Source organism: Nymphaea colorata, chromosome 3, assembly GCF_008831285.2.
Source record: "Nymphaea colorata isolate Beijing-Zhang1983 chromosome 3, ASM883128v2, whole genome shotgun sequence".
Taxonomy (NCBI): domain Eukaryota; kingdom Viridiplantae; phylum Streptophyta; class Magnoliopsida; order Nymphaeales; family Nymphaeaceae; genus Nymphaea; species Nymphaea colorata.
Window position 1 is genome coordinate 16,537,854 of NC_045140.1, and position 17,868 is coordinate 16,555,721.

The following is a 17,868-nucleotide window of genomic DNA, read 5'->3' on the forward strand; positions in this document are numbered from 1 at the left end:
GAACAGCTTGGTTTAAGAAAAGGTACAGTATCTAGTTGTGTAATCACCTTTCTGTTTGAAAATGGAGTTCTTAGTCTTCTAGCAGACATGTCTGGATTTGTTTGACTGTCTTACTTTGTTTGTATGTCTTAATCATTTAGCATGCTGCGCATGATTAGTAACACTATGTTTAATGGTATTTACGATGTGTAGATATACTAATCAATTTTCTTTTACCATATCGTATTTGCAACCCGACATGCAGTCAAGTTTTCTGAAAGCAGACAGAACTTGATCAAGAACTTTGAACATTCTCTTTCCTTGGTGGATTGGAACTATTATCCAATTACACAGTTTATACAGCAGTAACAGCACTATAACACCAAGGGAATAATGTTGGGACTGTCATTGACAGGTAGACTTCAACTTCAACTGCTAAGGAGGCTTTTTTTCTTTTTTTGTGGCTTGCTTCTCTTTCCATATCTTTTCCTCTTTATTGCATTTTTTATACTGACGCTTCAAATAAATGCTTTTTCTCCTTCTTTTCATGTAATTTTTTACGGTCTGGACAGTTTCAACTTTCTGAAATGCTTAAGTTCGTCGACATGAATTCTGTGTTTGTTCACTTATTCAGAATATTCGATCTTGCTTTTTTTTTTATGACATTTAACTACTTCTGTTGTAAAAGAGCGTTACTATTGGAGTTAAAAGAACAAAATTGATTATATATTTCCTAACTTCAAAATTTCATGTGGTAATAAATATGTTGACAATTCCTATGAATGCTTGTGAGCATGTTTTTGTTCTCTCTCAGTTTTTGTTTTCTATAAACTTCACATGTTTGCTTTTTCTTTTTTCTTTTGGGTGAGTTGATTTCAGAATTCAATGAATGTGAACCATAGAAGACTCACCTTCTGTTTGTGATTTGACAGAGGCTGCCAAGGTGTGCAATGCTATCCTGGACAGTAATTTGTGTGCTTGATTTCTTGTTAAATCTCACAGAACCAAGAAGATTCCTCAACTTTGACAGGCCGTTGTTATTATGTCACAGACGTCACAGAATATGAAAAAACAGACTGTGATACTGAAACTTGTGATTCTCAATGACATGCGTGATCTCCATATGCTGATGAAGCACAAGTTGTGATTCTTTAGCCCTTTGAAAGGCAAAAGAATGATGGTTTTACAGCTTTTTGGGCAAGAGGATGATAGTGGTTACATGGTGGTTCTGTTGGTTTCGCTTTTCTTTTCCATTATTGTTTTTAATGTTGTAGAATCATCCTATTAAGTGTTTGGTGTGTGGTCACACCATGATGAAGACTATTCTAGGAGGCGAATTATTAAAAAATTACTTGCAAGCAGCGGGAAACTTGTAAAAGCACGTAGGCAGTAGTCAGGACAACAAATGCCTGTGGGGACAAATTACTGCCAAAAAGAAATTAAAATGTGTTCATTTTGTTTTAAGAAGGATTTCAAGTTCTTTTACCTTCATACCTGTGTCACGTATATGGGTTCTCGGCAACAGACTTGTGTCCAGGAGCAAGAATTTAGGAAAAAGCTGCCATGATTTTGCCACGGGAAGGGCTGCCCTGTTGTGAAAGAAGCCATCTTTCACCAAGAAGGAAAAACTCCAGTCGAAGCGAGTTTGTCAATAAGCTTTGAACCCTGTTATCTCATGCTTCTCAAACGAGCTTTGTGTAAGTAGTCTTTCATGGTCTCAAAAGGTTCTAAAAAGGAATGTTATATCTTGTATGTAGGGGAGCAATTTCGGTCGATATGGGAATTATTTGTCTCGTCTGAGTCTTCCCTGTTCTTGCTTTGCAAATACCACTTAAAATGAGCTGGAATTTATCAAAGTAATATGCCTTCTGAGTTCTGCTAGAATCATGGGCATGCAATTTAGCAGAGCTTTTGAGTTACAAAGGGACCACAGGATCAAGAATCATGATCAAATGTGGAGCATTGGAGGCATGATCTCAGATGCTCTCCAACGCCATCCTCAATTCTGGATTTTGTTCAATAACTCAACGACGAGAACTACTGAGAACCATATAGTAGTAGCAGCAGCAGCAGTTGATGTTGACGATGATGATTATTTTATTATTATTGTCTGCAGTTTATTCAATCGTTCTTGCAGCCTAATTGACTGGCTCTTGTACGCTATAGACTATGAATTTCAGTTTCGCTTCATTAGCTGAACTATAGTTCCCCATTTGCCAGTAAATTACTCTTTACCTATCTTTTCTGATGGTTCTTGAAATACATACTTGCACAGGCTTAAATTTAAACAGGCACAGGTTGCAAAACAGACATCTTCTTTGACGTAGGAGAGAACGTGGGATTTCTTTGCATTAGAATCTTCCCCACCAAGCTAAAGGGCAGCCTTCTAGATTTAGTTAGAAACCTTGTGCGAAAGGGTGTGTAGCACTGCATGACTAACTTTCGCCGGTTCAGTCCCTTTGCTGCTCTCGACCTCCTCTACTCGCAGATCACAAACATGTAAGTCAACGGCCTCAGCTGCTTGGTTCCAATGGTTCTTACGTGCATCACTGTGCAGATTGCTTTATCTTGCAATAATGTGATACATAAAACGCTTGAATCTTCCAGCGAAACTGATGAACAAAATACAACCTAGTCGTTGTTCCCTATAACTGAGGCAGGCTCTTATCTAGACACTCAAGAAATTACCTTTCAGCATTAGCTTTCTCTCGAAATTCAAAACTTATTGCACTACCCTTGAACAATCTCAAACACCACAATTAACAGGTATTTTCTGGAAAAGACCATTAACAGGTGTCTTCATGAAGCTGAAGAAAGTGCTCAGGTTAAATGTTACCTGTAGAAGGTTAAACACTAGGGTTGTCTGGGTGCAAGTAACCAGGGCATTCTCATTCAGTTACAGCTCTGCAATTTAATTCATCTAAATCAGCAGATATTCAGAAAAGGTACATAGGTTGAAGAAGCTGATACCTCGACCTTGACAGAAATAGCATAGGTGCTATGCCCCCAGCTTGTATCTGAGGTACCAGTAATCTTCAACACTTAAATATCTCATAACATCCTTACAAACATTTGGAAAGGCTGCTACATATTGGTAACTTGATGTCTTTCAGACAAGTTGGAATGCGGCTTCAACTTGTGACTTCCCTCAATTTCCTCTCTCTGAAACCTTGTTGGTTTTCTTTTCTAACAGATCACGAGTGACATCAGACATCCCGTAAAATTGTTAATTGTTATTTAAACAAAAGATGGATGATGTGCTCCAATTGAAGGTTAAGATTTGGGTGTACGTGGGATTTTGGCTTAGCAGCACTAGCACTGAAGGAGGCATGCGTGTCATCAAATCAATGTCGCAGCAAGAATCCAGACCAAGGCTTTGTTTGTAACTAAGATGTTAGTTGATTCAACTGGGCAAGTTTTCAAGGGGATTATTTGGAAGGATGGTACCAAGCTGTTACGGCCAGGAACTCATTGAGGAGCTGCCAGAGGATTGAGCTCAATCAGCAGCAGGATCTCTGTTACATCTCGCAGAAAGTATTGGAAAGGACGGATAACTGGGAGACAGGACACGGCTTCTTGCTAGATTTTCTGAAGTCAGGGATCATCTAGATATCATCTGGGTGAAAACTAAGTTCATTCCATCTGGATGTCTGTCAGTCAATGCTATAGACCCAATAACACATCTGGGTAGAAGACTAGCTTCCTTCCCTGTGGATGCGAGTCCTTCAATGCTATAGACCTAATGAGATGTGCATGTGGTATCCTTAGTAGTTACAAGTGCTAAGATAGCCTTGGTGAAGGCCAAAAACAGAAAATGAAAAAAAAAAAAGGAAGAAGGAGAAAAAAATAAAAATAAAATGAAGCAAAATAATAAAGAAAAGTGAAACTGGAAGAAGAACAGTGGGGGAAAAGGAACTCTAAGATATCTTTTTCACTTGAGTGCCCAAGTGACCCAGCCTAGTCGAGAAGGTGGCAGTGTAGGGCATAGCCACTCGTAGGCGCATTTTTACAACTAAGGTGGCACCAAAAAAGACAGCAACCAACATGGTAAGCATGTTTAGATGACATACATACACTCAAAGCTAAGGTGCAGAGTTAAAGCCAAGCAAGTACACACATCACATACAACAGAAACCTGACCCAAATTCAAGCCAACCTGCTATTTTTAGCAGGAAAATTTTGTTCAAAGACCATTGCTAAATAATACCTGAATTTGTTTGCAACAGTTCATTTGCTGTGCCTTCATAGTAGAAGGCACAAGTTTCTCATGTGACGCTTCCTCTCTTCCCCAATTTCAAAATATGCAATCATTGTAAAGACAGCAAGGCATATGAATGACCAAAGAATTAAAAATTCGTGACCAAGATCAATTGACATTCGAGCAGCCCACAAAAATTTTATCAATTGCTTATATATTAGCTTTGCATTCGCTTGTCAAACAAATTGCACCTATTGTCGCGATTCATTCACTAGATGCCTTTGCCCCATCACTTCAGAAATAGCTGGATTAGAAAATTTTTTAATATTAAACACCTTCAGAACAAGTGCCATGAAGGAACTGCAGCTACACAAGGAGTCGACAATAATGAACCGTGATTGGAAGTAGAATTACCAAGTCTTTGTTGCTAGATTTGATACAGAGTTGTAGGTACTACATTATATTTAAATCAGATTTCAGACCGATCTATATAGATTAAATGACAAATTTGTAGAGCAATGCTTTAGGCTATAAAATAATCCAAAGCACAGCAAGGAGAACAGCTGGACTGAGAAAAGTAAACATCGAAAAGCAAAACGAAGAATGAACAAGTTCACCTGAAAAGGGAAAACGGGGAAATTGGCCAAGAAAATTAGGAAGAAAGATTTTGCATCGGGCAAGATATCATCTTCAAAACTATAGCTTATTCCATAAGATACGCTCTAATACAACACATCGAAATCTCTCATATGCTACATTATGCTAACTCAAAGTTTAATTTATTTTCATCACGTGCTGGAAGAACCAAAATGAACACCCTTCAAGTAGAAAAAGGAAGGCCTCGTTTCCAGCCCAGGAAAGCTACTGATTCCAACATTACTCGAAAACAATATCCTGGAAAGAAATATAGCACAGGATCAAACAGAACCTCTTAGAAGATAATGTCTTCATCCTTCTCCACTGCCAGCAGATGGTGCGCGGCATTGATTGAGATCCCCTTCTTGAGAGAAATCTTCTCCGCCTCCTGCTCCTCCGCGCACTGCTTGGCCTCTAGCATTTGCCGCTCGATTTCCCTCTTCTTGTACCCCTGAATCTTCTTAAGCCGAAAGAAATCCTCCCCCTCTAGCTCATCGAGCTCACCCTTGATGTAATTGATTGTGTTCCCGAGCCTCGGCTTCACCACGTTCTCGGGAGCGTTGACCCTCCGATTCGTCGTTTTTATCGCCTCATCGAGCGTCAGGAACGACGTCTGCAGAGAAGCGAGCTCGATACGACCTCGATGGCCTTGATGTAGGCTGCGCGGCAGAGCTGGATCTGCTGCCCGCTCCTCGCTAGCCCGGTCAGATCATTCTTGGTCTCACCGTCGCTGAAATACTCGAACCGCGGGAGCTTGACGCCGGCGACGTTCTCCTGACGGGAACGAACCTTCAGCGTCGCAGATCGGACGTTCTCGAGGACGACGTGCTTGACATTATCGCCGGCGACATACTTGGCCTCCGTGAGGTCGAAAGCGGATGTCTTCACGATGTCGCCCATCGACTCCTTGGCCGAGACGATCTTCTTCAGGATCTGCCGGACCTGAACGGTCAGGGCGTCGCTCTTCATTTTGAGTAGGGCGTGGCCCCTCATGGCACCGATTAGGCGGGCCTTCATGACCCCGAGCATTCGGAACGACGTTAAGCCTCTGACCCTGGCCGCCCATCTTCCTGGCAATACCTAAACCCTAGCCTAATCGGAACGATTCCGAACAAGAAGAACACAAATCTTTACACCCAAGTAATCCCAAAATCATGATTCTTTCAATCTAATTGCATAAAAACCTGATCAGACGGAGTACCTTCTCCGTTCTCCAACCCAAAGTTTTTGATGAGACGATAGAAACACTGATTTACAATCCAACCTCAAATGCAAAATGCTAACCGAATTCTGCTTCCGAGTTCGGACCCTCGTCGAGTACCCTTTGCGACAAGAAACGTACATCTCAGTTGTCCATGAACCATCCGTCGTGCGATTCAGTTTGAACGTCTCCTTCAATCGCCCGATAAAAACAGTGAATCCCTTGGCACAATCTTACTACTGATATACTGAAGTTAACTTGTCAAATTAAAGAAAAGATAAAAAGGAAGTATCATGTAAGGGGCTAACTTTTGGCCATAATTTCAAGAGATGATGGGACTAAAAGAACTCTCCAGTTTGAATGATGGTATCTTGAAAGAGCTTCTACTTCATCATAGTCATCTAAGTTTAAATGTAGTCTTTGTTAAGTTATAAACAAATGACAATAAGAATGTCATTTTCTTTATGCTAATATCAAGAGCCAAATAGGCAAAACTTGCTTACCACTTTGAGGATTTTCACTTACATGGGAAATGGGGAGATTTGCCCAATCCAGTTGACATCAATATATGATATTTATCTAAAACTAAATTTGATGTGTATCCAAGTTTGAATCCAGCCAGGCATTATTTAAATATGAATTTGAACCCTAATCCAATCTGAATTTGATCAGATTTCTTATTCGAATTTCAATTTGTTTTCTTGTCTCCCATATATGATGTATTTGAAGCCGCTTGGTTGCCTGGAGATCAGATCTAAATTAGATTTGTTGGCATCATTGGCGATAATAAGAAATTGCTCCCAGCTGATCTTTATTGACACACTCAAACGGCATTTAAGAGGCAAAGATTCATAGTGCAGCTCCAAGAGGCTTCCTTTGCTAAGCTTATTTTGATACTTTAATTTGCAGCTTACAAGAGGCGCACCGCACATACGAAATCTAAAAAAAAATAAGTGAATTCTTTTTGTCCTCATAAATTGAGAAACTTCAATCTTTTTTCTTCCAAGTACATGGGGACGATACACGACCAGAGTCCTTCATTTTTTAATGTGGCCGTCTTAATTTATCAATGAGATTGAAGATGGTGGTATGTGCGAGTATATTTTGTTGTTAATTAGGACACTTGCAAGATGCACTTTGATCTTTGTGCCAATGGATGGAAAGCGAGTTATTTCGGTTCCATTTTTATATTCTTTAGAGCAGGCTAGTTTGGACTTAACCGCCTTTCCGTTCCGCTACTTAGGAAGTTCCCTTTTTTAGACGGACAGCTGTAATGTTATCCTTTTATTTTATTTACCGACTTCGAAGTTTAACGGCCATCTTGAATGTTTCGCGGGTAAAGCCATTGCCGCGGGAGAGAGAGAGCAGAAGACCGCTTTATTGAAAGCCAATGCCGCGGGAGAGAGAGCGCAGAAGGCCTCTTTCTTGAAAGCCAATGCTGCGGGAAAGGGAGAGCAGAAGATCTCTTTCTTGAAAGCCGATAGTGTGGGAGAGGGAGATAATGCAGAGAGAGGGAGAGAGAGAGAGAGAGCCCGCACTGGTCGTTGTCGTGGGTGGGGCTTGTGGTTTCAAGCAGAGGTAGAGCCGGTTGAATGCAACGAGCTTTTCCGGCTTCGGCGACCCTTTTCTCAGGTTCCTTGGGTTTGCGAATCCGACGAACCTAATTTTGAATCGCTCGCAGCCGGCAAAGGCCGTCGAAGATCGGCTGATCGGCAGCCCTAAACCTTCTCAAATGAACCCCTTCGCCGCCTACTCCCCTCCTTGGCAGCCATCGGAGGGTCTGGTTTTGAGGTATCGTTTGTTTCTTCCTTCTTTCCTTCATACCCAAACCACTGCCCATTAAATGAACTACTCTCTTTTTCTCTCTCACATTTCCATCTTATTCATGTTGTTTGCCATTTTTTCTCTTGAACCTTTTTCTTTCGTCTCATCAGAGTAAAATTTTTCCTGCGGATGCATCATTTTGCTCGATTCTCTGTAGTTGCAGTATAGCCTTTTGTGCTCTGTTAAGTTCCTTCCGTGAACCCACAAATCGATGATTCGCTTGGCTGATTTGTATTTGATTTCCTTTGTTTGTCGTGTATTTCTCATTTGTTTCGCAACTTTCATCCAATGTTATGTTCATAGTCTTCCTCTATTATGTTATTATGTTGAGAGCTTTTCCATGAATGACATAAAATGTTAGTTGAATGTTGCTGAAAACCACACTCTCCTAAGGTTTCCTTTTACCCCTTTTGAGTGTGTATGCGTTCGTTCACTGAATTCGTGCTTGGGTTTCGTATCTGCAGTGGCTTTGATTGTTATAAGGTGATGGCTTTTTTTGTATGATTTTTCTATCGAATGTCTAGAAGTTGAATTGCTTTGTCTCTAAATTATGTTGGTTCTCATCCATTTTTATTTTTTTCATCCCCAAAGTTCTATTTTAAAGTGACTGTTTTTTAAGTTATTCAAATTTTAATTTGATTGCATATGAGGCACATGGTTCGTGCCTCAAGCTGGACGAGGAGTATGCTACTTCTTGATGTGGAACCAGATTAGAATGAACTAATAGTCTTAGAGTTAATAAAGGACATTTTTTCTGATTCTCCTCCTTCATTGTCAACATGGAATCAACTGTAGCTTGAATCGAAGGCCATCTGACACCATCTCCAGATGTGATCTAACATATCTCGATTGTGGGTGTTTTCTTAATTGTCGTAGTCTCCTTCCTGGATGTGTTAATCACCAAAATCTACCGATAATCTAGGAGATCTGGTGATCTTGGATCTGATCAGTTGCAACCGCAATGCAGCAATGCCTCTTTCTCTTGATTGCCCAGGTAAATCTAAAACTTGTGGACATCGTGTATATGGGCACATATCTGATGCATTGCTGTTGGAAAAATCAGATGGGGATCAGAGCATTCGTGGTGGAATAGAAATCAAAAGTGTGTCTGATTGTGTGTGTGGAGAGGGAGATCTATTGTGGGTCTGATCGTAAGTGTTGTAGAAGATCATGTTGTTGGAAGGTGAAGTGTTCAATCTTTTTTTTTTGTGGAAACATTCAGAATCTCAGACCATATATGAAGTTGTCTGGTCCCTGTCTATAGGGTTTTGAATTTGTTGATGCCTCAATATTGATTGTTGTGAAGTTGTTTGGATCTGATTTTTTTTTAAAGCTGTTTTGATCATATATGAAGCTTGTTGTATTTGGACTTCCAAGTATTAGAATGACTTTATTGATATTTTTATTGCTTTCTAAGGTTAGATTAGTTAGTTAGTTACATATAGGTTTTGAATATAGTCAGTTACATGTAGATTCATATGCATTACGTTTCTAGGCTCACTTTTCTTAAGTTGTTATGGTGATTGCATGAAAATGGGCGAGTGGACAGGTAAGTGCTAGTTCTGTTTTAAATTTTTTGAGCTTTCATTTTGTTAAAGTTTATTTGTATGTTTTTTGTTGTTCCTGAGTGCTTGCATGTTTTAGAGTACCTTGTGCATCTTTCTAGCCATAAAAAACAGAAAAGAAAAGCTCTGGTTTCCAACCTACATGTTTTATTCTTCAACAGAAGGTTGTTTGAAATTTAAATTCATTTAAAAATATTGAATCTGGTTGAAAATTTCTAATTTTTGGTTTGGGCATATCTTATGTGTTTAAAAGAAAGACCAAAGGCTACTTAAGTAAAATATTTTCAGAAGAATCCCCATTTTAACATGTTGATTTCAAACTATCAAAAACAAAGAAAGCTTGTCGATGTAACAGAATAGAGGCTTTTTGAACACAGTTTAGAAGGTTGAAGTTAGCACTCTGGGCTCATTTTTGGTCAGTAACTTTCTAAATACTTCTGGGAAGTGTGCCAAAAAGTTCGGAAATTTTGGAGTTGCAGAAAGAGAGAGATTGAATTTCTGGCAAAATCCATGTTTCTTCTCTGTGAAAACAGAATTATGTTTTCCCTGTTTTCTAAATCAAATTCCTTGATTTTTAATTTTCTGTTGGTTTTTTTATTCTATTGTTTTCTTTAGGAGAATTATCTTTTATTTCATATTAATGGTGGATATTTGGACGTCTGTATCTTTGTAATTTTTTTGCATTACAGAACTTGTCATGAATTGTACCTCATGAAAGTGCAGGGTGGCCAAGGGTGAAAATATTTACTCTGTTTATTTCTTGTTTGCTTGCTTTTGGTGCATTTTTTGTTTGTAGTATTGTTTGCACTGTTCATGCCTAGCAAAAGTTATTTTGTTGTGAACCCGCTGAGTTAGGACTTAGGACTATGGCTTGTCCTTTCACAGGAGGTAGGCTAGGCTAGAAGCCATAAGTAGGAACTGGTTCATTCACCAAGGGTATTCGTAATGTACGCTATGGCAAAAAACTTTAGGAACGATTCTTCATCAATTTGAATCGGAAGCAAAAAGTGTCCTGATAAGACAAGGACACTCAAAAGGCCTTCCAATTTAAAGTGAAGAAGGTGTTGCTAATAATGGGAACAATGTGACGTTGAGATTCACACAAAATCCAGGACCCTAGATCCATCCTGTCATAGAATATTTTGTTCATGCATCCTGCAACAAATTTCTGCAATCAGAAGACCTAAGATTGCAACATACAACTTTGAGGTTGAACCCCATTTGATTCAAATGTTACCATCATTTGATGGGTTGTCTCATGAGGATCATTATGAACACTTTGATGAGTTCTTCGACATTTGTTTCATCATTCAGATGAACAATTTTGGTAAGGCGACCTTCAAGTTCATCATCAGTTTTTCTAGTTTACAAAGCTCATACATTGCAAATTGTTTTTAATTTACAAAATTTACAACTTTCACAAGTTTTTGTAAACTCTAACATTTTACAAGTAAAATAATAGGATTTAATGAGCTTAACACATTTTACAATTTTTGAAAATTTTGGAAGTATGGTTTCAACTTGTAAAATTTTTGTCTTTCATAGACCTTTTGGCAATTATTTCAGCCTGTTTAAAGCTACCATTATCTTGAGTTTATTTTTTGCATTATTTTTTCTAAACATGATAGCAATTGTTTTTGTTTTACATGATTTTTTATATATTTTTATAATGACTACAAACTTTTATAATGCCCCTGTAACCATTGCTCATGTTTTTAGAAGACGCTTCCCTGCAATTGATGCAGTGGATAGAGCAAGAGTGGTAGTGCTGGTGGTGGTGAAGTTGTGATCAAGTGCTGCTCATGCTGATGGTGGTGAAGATGTCATCAAGTGCAGGTCAGGTGTACTATCCAATCTGGATGAAGGTAATCTCAAACTCATGTTGCTCTCTCTCTCTCTCTCTCTCTCTCTCTCTCTCTCTCTCTCTCTCTCTCTCTCTTTTGTTTGGTTGTGCATGATCTTATCGCTCCCTTTTAAAGTGATTGTTTCTACTCAAATGAGACGAGAGTACTTTGATGGCAACAATACACCTAAAAGAAATCTGCCCACCCCTAACAACGTGTTTCGATTAGCACTCTTTTCAAAGTGGAGTTCTTATAGTTTTCAGGTGACATTAAAAAATGAGTTTGAGAAAAAGAAAAACCCAATTTTATCAAAACCTAGTTTTCAAAAGGAGAAAATGTCGAAAGACACAGGACACAACCATACTGCACAACATATAAAAGAATTACTACCAAAACCAAAAAAAAAAAAAAAATCTCTTGTTGCTGAAATATGCTTACTATGTCAGCCTTCAAAACGACAAGTCTCACATTACTGGATCCCATCCCTTAGTTTATGCAGGCACAGAAAGCTGCCTTTTGAGTTTTGAGTAAAGAAAAGGGTGTAATCACATAAGCAGGAAGAAATAACGTATACGAAGGCTTCAAGAAAGGCTCAGCTTTATGAAGCATGTTGCCAACTTACCGTGCACCTTTTGCACTACAGACATCAAATTCTTAGAAAAACACCATTTCGTTGTTGAAAAATTTTGTGGTTCACACTTCCCAATTAGAAACTCAGGGAGTATAAACCCATTATGCCAACTTCTTACACCCACAAAATATCAACAAAAGCATTTGCAAGAAAGTAGCAAGACGATTTTCAACTAAAATTTGTTTTTGCTTCTCTTGCAGTCTTCAGTTTGTGTCCATTTCCTGAAGAAACAAAATTGATGGCTGGAATCCCATTAGAGGAAAATTTGAAGCTGAACCATACAAATGGAAAACCGCTTCTCTGTAAAAATGGACCCAAATGTGAATGTAATTTACTTCAACGGGAGGTAAGACTTGTCCATTGGAAAGAATACTTTTTGTGTATATTATACTGATACCACTTTGTTTTGCCGCAGACAGGAAACAGAATTTAGTTATGGAAGAAGACTTCATAAGAGGTTGTACTATAAACGCCTTCAAAAAAAAATTCCTTGAATTTCAAACAAAAGAAATAAAAAAATAAGTACAAATAAATTTCAATCCATAAGTACCTGAAATAGGGTAATCAAGGCTGCATCTATGTAGTCCTGCTGAGGAGTGTAAGTATACAGGATGTCCACAGGGTATTTCCGTCCTTGGATATGGACAGCTTTTGCACCACCAAGGCACTCAGAGAATCCCCTTGCATCAAGACTAGCAGACATGACAATCAACTTTAAAGGGCAACCTGAGGGAGATGCTTGGCCCTTCCAACCACTTCCACTTCCAATTGATGTGTCTTCATTGGAGTCTATATTATCGATTTTCTTGACATTGTCCTTGTTCATGACTTGCTGTGACCTTGATTTTTGAACACCTTTCAAAATGCCTAATACCACATCTGTGTGGACTGTCCTCTCATGAGCTTCATCAACAATGACAACTGAATACTTAGATAGTAGAGGGTCCAACAATGCTTCCCTGCAAGCAAAAAGCAACATATCGATTACATTAGGAACTCAAGACAACGCGCAAGACCACATGAATAAATTGTTATGAAATATTTTTTTTTTAATTATAAAGGTTTCTTTATTAAAAACATTATAAAATTTGCTTTGAAAAAAAAAACTAATAATACTTTCAATAGCTTGACTAAGCTTTGGATGGCCAGGGGACCATCCTATTTTGAACCTTAGTTATCAAGATCAGAAGTCGAACTCAGGTTGGTCAGGTTGGTCAAGGCCCTCAAAAGACTCGTCAGGGGTAGTTGATCTGAGTCAAGTCTAAGATGGTTCACTAAAATAATATTGATAGGGCACTAAAGAAAGGGTTGGAGCCTCGGGGGTAGGCTAAAGGGAAACTATAAGGAAAAGAAGAAACTTCCTAAATTTTTATGTCTGATGGTTCATGGTTCTAAACATATCTTTTACAAGAAAATGCACTTTGGAAACTAGTTGGTCAAAAACTAGTCCCTATCACTGGTGATGGGCCGAACCAACTGATACCTTGAGATTAATCTGTTCACCAGCACCTACGACAACTAGGCAATTAGACGGACCTACTAGTCGCTGAGTTCACAGCTAAGCTTGAAGTGTGAACCACAAAATTCCAAAACCCCAGACAAGATAGACAGTCAAGAACAACAGGAAGCATGGTGATGAATGCAGAAAAGAAAGTTCAGAGCTCAAAGGAAACAAAAGAATCACCTTAAAGCATCCCATCTGTCATATAATAGATCGATTTTGGTGGGTGGCCAAAATGAGTTGGATACGAACGGGCATTTATTTGGTATTGAATTCTCTCCTTGTTAAAACGAACAAACTAATTATTGGTAGCGATGTCAACAAATCTTATTCCCCAACCTCATTTACGGGATTCAGATATTTGGTTTATAATTTAAATTAAAAATAGGCTCTAATTCAAGTGCAATGGAAAAAAAAGGTTTTCATATATATACGTACATACCATATCTGAATTCCATTCGTAATGTGAACCCTATGCTAAATCTCAATCCAAATCCAAACCAATATGTTAACAACAGACTTTCAATATGTATGGACTTTGCTTACTTTATTTATTTAAATATAAATCCGATTCGGGTGGTAAGCGGACTTTGCTTACTTTATTTATTTAAATATAAATCCGATTCGGGTGGTAAGCATAAATTCCGTTGCAATGTAAAACCAATGTGATTTCCTTTTGTACCATGTTTGATCGGTAGGAAATTCCTTGCAGCAATGGGAATAAAATTTTTTCCTGCCCATCAAACGTTACATTAAAAAAAAATATCCGTTGGTTCTGTTTCTGTAAACATATTTTAGGAAACAACGGGGGTGGGACGAAATAGAAAGCCCATTTGGGCTTGGATCTGCTAAATGCTTTGGCGGAAGACGCAGCCTCCGCTTCTTCTACCGCCGGTGGTCGCAGGGAAGGATCGATGGAAGCATAAGGCGGCTCAGGAGGAGGAAGAAGAAGAGAGAGGCAATCGACCGAAGATGGGAATGGTTGTAGATGGACCGGTATTGATTTTAGAATTTGTCAAAAAAAAAAAAAACAAAAAAATCTGTGGATGTACTGGTATTGATTTTAGAACTTTTGATATTTTGTGATACTTATTGTATGATGATGTTTCCGTTGTGGTACTTATGATGATATTCAGTTATTTCCAAAAAAAAAGATTCCTAATCTTCTTGTTTTTTATGGTGATACTAAGGCAGGTTGGTAAAATTTTCTCTGGATCTTCATCTTGGCAGCACTAAAAGTTTCAATCCGTTGGGTAAAATGAAAAGACAACCCCTTTGTTGGTCTATTTAGTTTAATAGTCATGCTTTGTGGGGGTCGTCTGCACATGACTTATGATTTTAATTTAATCGCTTTCCTTTAGTTAGAAAATATAGGTTTTTAACATAGTTAGTATGCATAGGATTCACTTGCATGTTGTTCTCGGCTCACTTGTCTAACTTTTTCTTGAATTTGCACTGGTGGGGAGCGAATACACAGGTAAGTTTTAGACGAACATGTTTTGATTTTTCCAATAAGTACTTTACATTTGTTTTTCTTGTTATTTGTGTTATTCTGCCCTTTGTGCTTGAGCGTTGCATGTTCATCTTGGTTGCAAACTTAATAGAGTATAAATATTTTATGTTTTGATTTTCTTTCTTGTGAAAAAAAAATGATTTTGTGAACATGTTCTACTTTTGTATAGAAACTATGCTAAATTGAAAAACCCGAAATAAATACCCAAATTGTTCAAAAAAATTTGAATTTTGGTTTTCTGATATCCTCTTTTTCTGTAGAGGTAAAAAGCACTTAGTTTTGGTATAAACTCTTTACAATATAATGTTTTTTATTAACCTGGGTATGTGAACCTATCAGAACTGGAAAAGTCTGCCCCTGTTTTAGGTAGAACATTTTTTTACTTTCGTTTTATGAATTAAAGTCTGAATGTGGGTCTGATTTTTGGTATGATATTTCTCTACTATCTCTGATGTCATCCCACAAAATTTAGGACTTTTTGAGCTTTTAGTGGTTTTGACAGATTTCTATACTGTTCCTCGTTTCTGTTTCTTGGGAACTATGATTCTGAAAACCAGAATTTTCTGCTCCATTCTCAGATTATTAATGCCCTGTAGAAAAGATATTATCAATTGTACCTTTTTTTAGTGTTTTTTCAATCTTTCTAGTTCCTATTTCTGATTTTTCTTTAACTTTTAGGCCTTTGTATATCTAACAAATAGAGTAAAATTCTGAACCTGTTTACAGGTTAAAGAATTTCCACTTAGGGAGATGAAGGCTCCTTAGGACATGTATGGTGTTTTTGTTTTGATGTCTGCGTATTGTTTTTGTGTATTAATGCTAAGAGGATTGTCTCTTATCAAGTTTTGTTTGTGCTATCTAGAGGTGTGGCCTCTGGTTTAGTATGCCCTTTAGCTGTATTTTAGATATGAAAACCACAATTTGAGTCGTATATTTAGGACCTTTGTAAGTATATGCACGAGTGAAGAAATCCTTGCGAGCCTCTTGTTGCATTTGATCTTAGACCTGAGCTTGTGATTAAAATCATCTTAATCCATTAAAGCCAATCCAACTTAGTCCTGGAAATGGTCTTTTAGCTATGTAGGAAAATGAGCTATGGAAGTAGCAATTTTCCTTTATTAATAAATGATCCATCATCCAACCCTCTTCAAAGAATACCTTACAATAAGAGAATTTGTGGAAGTTTGCTTGCCACAAGGTTATATTTTTATGAGAAAGTTCAAGATGAACTTGTCCCCTGTGTTGTTATCCTTTTGCAAAATCAGAATTTCACAAAGTTCTCATGTGATCGGGACACAGTACTAGTTAAATTTTGGTGGACAGTCTTACATCCAGAGTCTAACAAAGTCCAATCCCATAGTTGTCGTTAACATTTACCATTTGATTTTACAAAAGCCAACACATAGGACTGTTTGTCTTGGGCTTTGTTCGGGAAAAGAAAAGTGCTTAACCCAAACCTTTTGCAAAACTTTCAATTAGTTGCTGACCCAACACTTATGAGAACTCGTCACCCTTAAACCAATCGTGCATGTAAAATATCCTATTTCTAGGATAGAGTTGGTGAAGTTCATTCCTCTACCCAGCCAAACCATCTTGTTTTGCATTCACTCATCTCTTTAGGTTTTATTGTTTTTGCCTCCTAATGATATACCATTTGATGTCAAGGACTTTTGGATAAAATTTTTAATTTTTTGTTTACAAACATTTTAAAAATGTTTTCTCACACAATGATATGTCTTTTCTTTACTTTTGGTATCTCACCATGTAGCGGGAGAAAATTTCAATTTTTTGTTTGTCAATCAATGGAAGAGGGAAGCTGAAAAAATCTTAGATATGAACAGTGAGGAAAAATCCTATGAAGCTAAGAAAGTCAAGACTAGGAAATGTATTGACTTTGGTGTTCAAGCATTTGCAAGGATTTAGCATGAAAATATCCTGAGAGAGAAGCCACAATGCTCTATAAGATCTTGACAGGTAAAAAAATGAGAGTTGAGGGATGGGCTCGGGGCTTGTGTAGTCGTTCCTCTGAGTCAGTAATCGAGAGTACCGGGTAGGCATAAAGTTGATTTATGTCTATTTCGCGAAGATAAATGACTTATGAACCTTTGGATCGTCGAAAACTCGTAAGGTGAAGCGGGTTGGACACGTGACAAAGCTATGCATAACCACCAAAGCGGTGGAGCTTCGTAGTAGCCTTTGAGGTGGTGAGGTGTTCCCTCAAAGGTGAAGGTCGGCCTGAAAAGAAAAAAAATCAAATGAAAAAAAAGGCAAAAAGCCGAATGCCAAAGAAAGAAAAAAGAAAAAAAGGAAAAAAAAAGCAAAAAATGCTTGCCAAGAGATGAAAGACACGAAGGCTAAACTCTCAGGAATTGAATGCGACTATCTTTCGCGGCTGTTTGGTTCTGGGGTCAATATCAGCTCCTTTTTTTGATTATCTAGGATGTCGAGGATGATTCCTTTGTGTTCATATTTTGGAAATTGAAAGACATCCTCTTTTATGATTTGACAACATTGATGCGAAATGAAGCCTGATGCTTGTATGGTACTATGGGTAAATTAAGGTCATATTATTTGTACAACACGAGCACACAAGCGTATGAGTTAAGTTGATCATTTTTGAACTATTTCAGTGTAAAAACTTGACATCTCTTGTTATGTTTTTAGGCTTTGTAAGCATAGGAGGAACTAACCAATCCCCCTTTGGTCTTGAAAGATGTTTGCCCATTTCATTACCAAAATACTAGTCCATTCATAGAATAGATGAAACCCCTCAAACATAGTATGCTCATATTGAGTGTGAATTCCATCGTTTCCTCTGTCTCAAAATAGGACGAACCATTTGGGATAGAAGATTAAACCTGGCGCGTTATCTCATCGAGTATCTTCAACCTGCATAACCCCCGACTTGGGGTATTTCTTTCGAAAAGCACCAGTTGATTATGAATGGTGGCATTTTAAAAAAATTCTGTCGAAATT

The 17,868-nt window shown here is 38.0% G+C and overlaps 1 protein-coding gene and 1 pseudogene across 1 annotated transcript; both read right to left on the reverse strand.

Moving 5' to 3' along the window:
* Positions 1-3,580: 3,580 nt before the first annotated feature.
* On the reverse strand, positions 3,581-12,857 carry LOC126409908 (pre-mRNA-splicing factor ATP-dependent RNA helicase DEAH10-like). The gene is made up of 2 exons (XM_050076787.1): positions 12,429-12,857; positions 3,581-3,718 (listed from the first exon to the last, which is right to left on the reverse strand). The coding sequence occupies exons 1-2, from the start codon at positions 12,855-12,857 to the stop codon at positions 3,581-3,583; spliced, it is 567 nt and encodes a 188-aa protein (XP_049932744.1).
* Positions 4,862-6,240, reverse strand: LOC116249892 (V-type proton ATPase subunit D-like; annotated as a pseudogene).
* Positions 12,858-17,868: the final 5,011 nt, after the last annotated feature.

Coding starts and splice junctions, on each gene's coding strand:
- LOC126409908 (XM_050076787.1), bottom strand. CDS start 12,857: ATGTTGCTTTTTGCTTGCAGGGAAGCATTGTTGGACCCTCTACTATCT. Junction 3,719..12,428: donor CCTTGATTACCCTATTTCAG/GTACTTATGGAT, acceptor ACATCTCATTAG/GTCTATAGCATTGAAGGACT.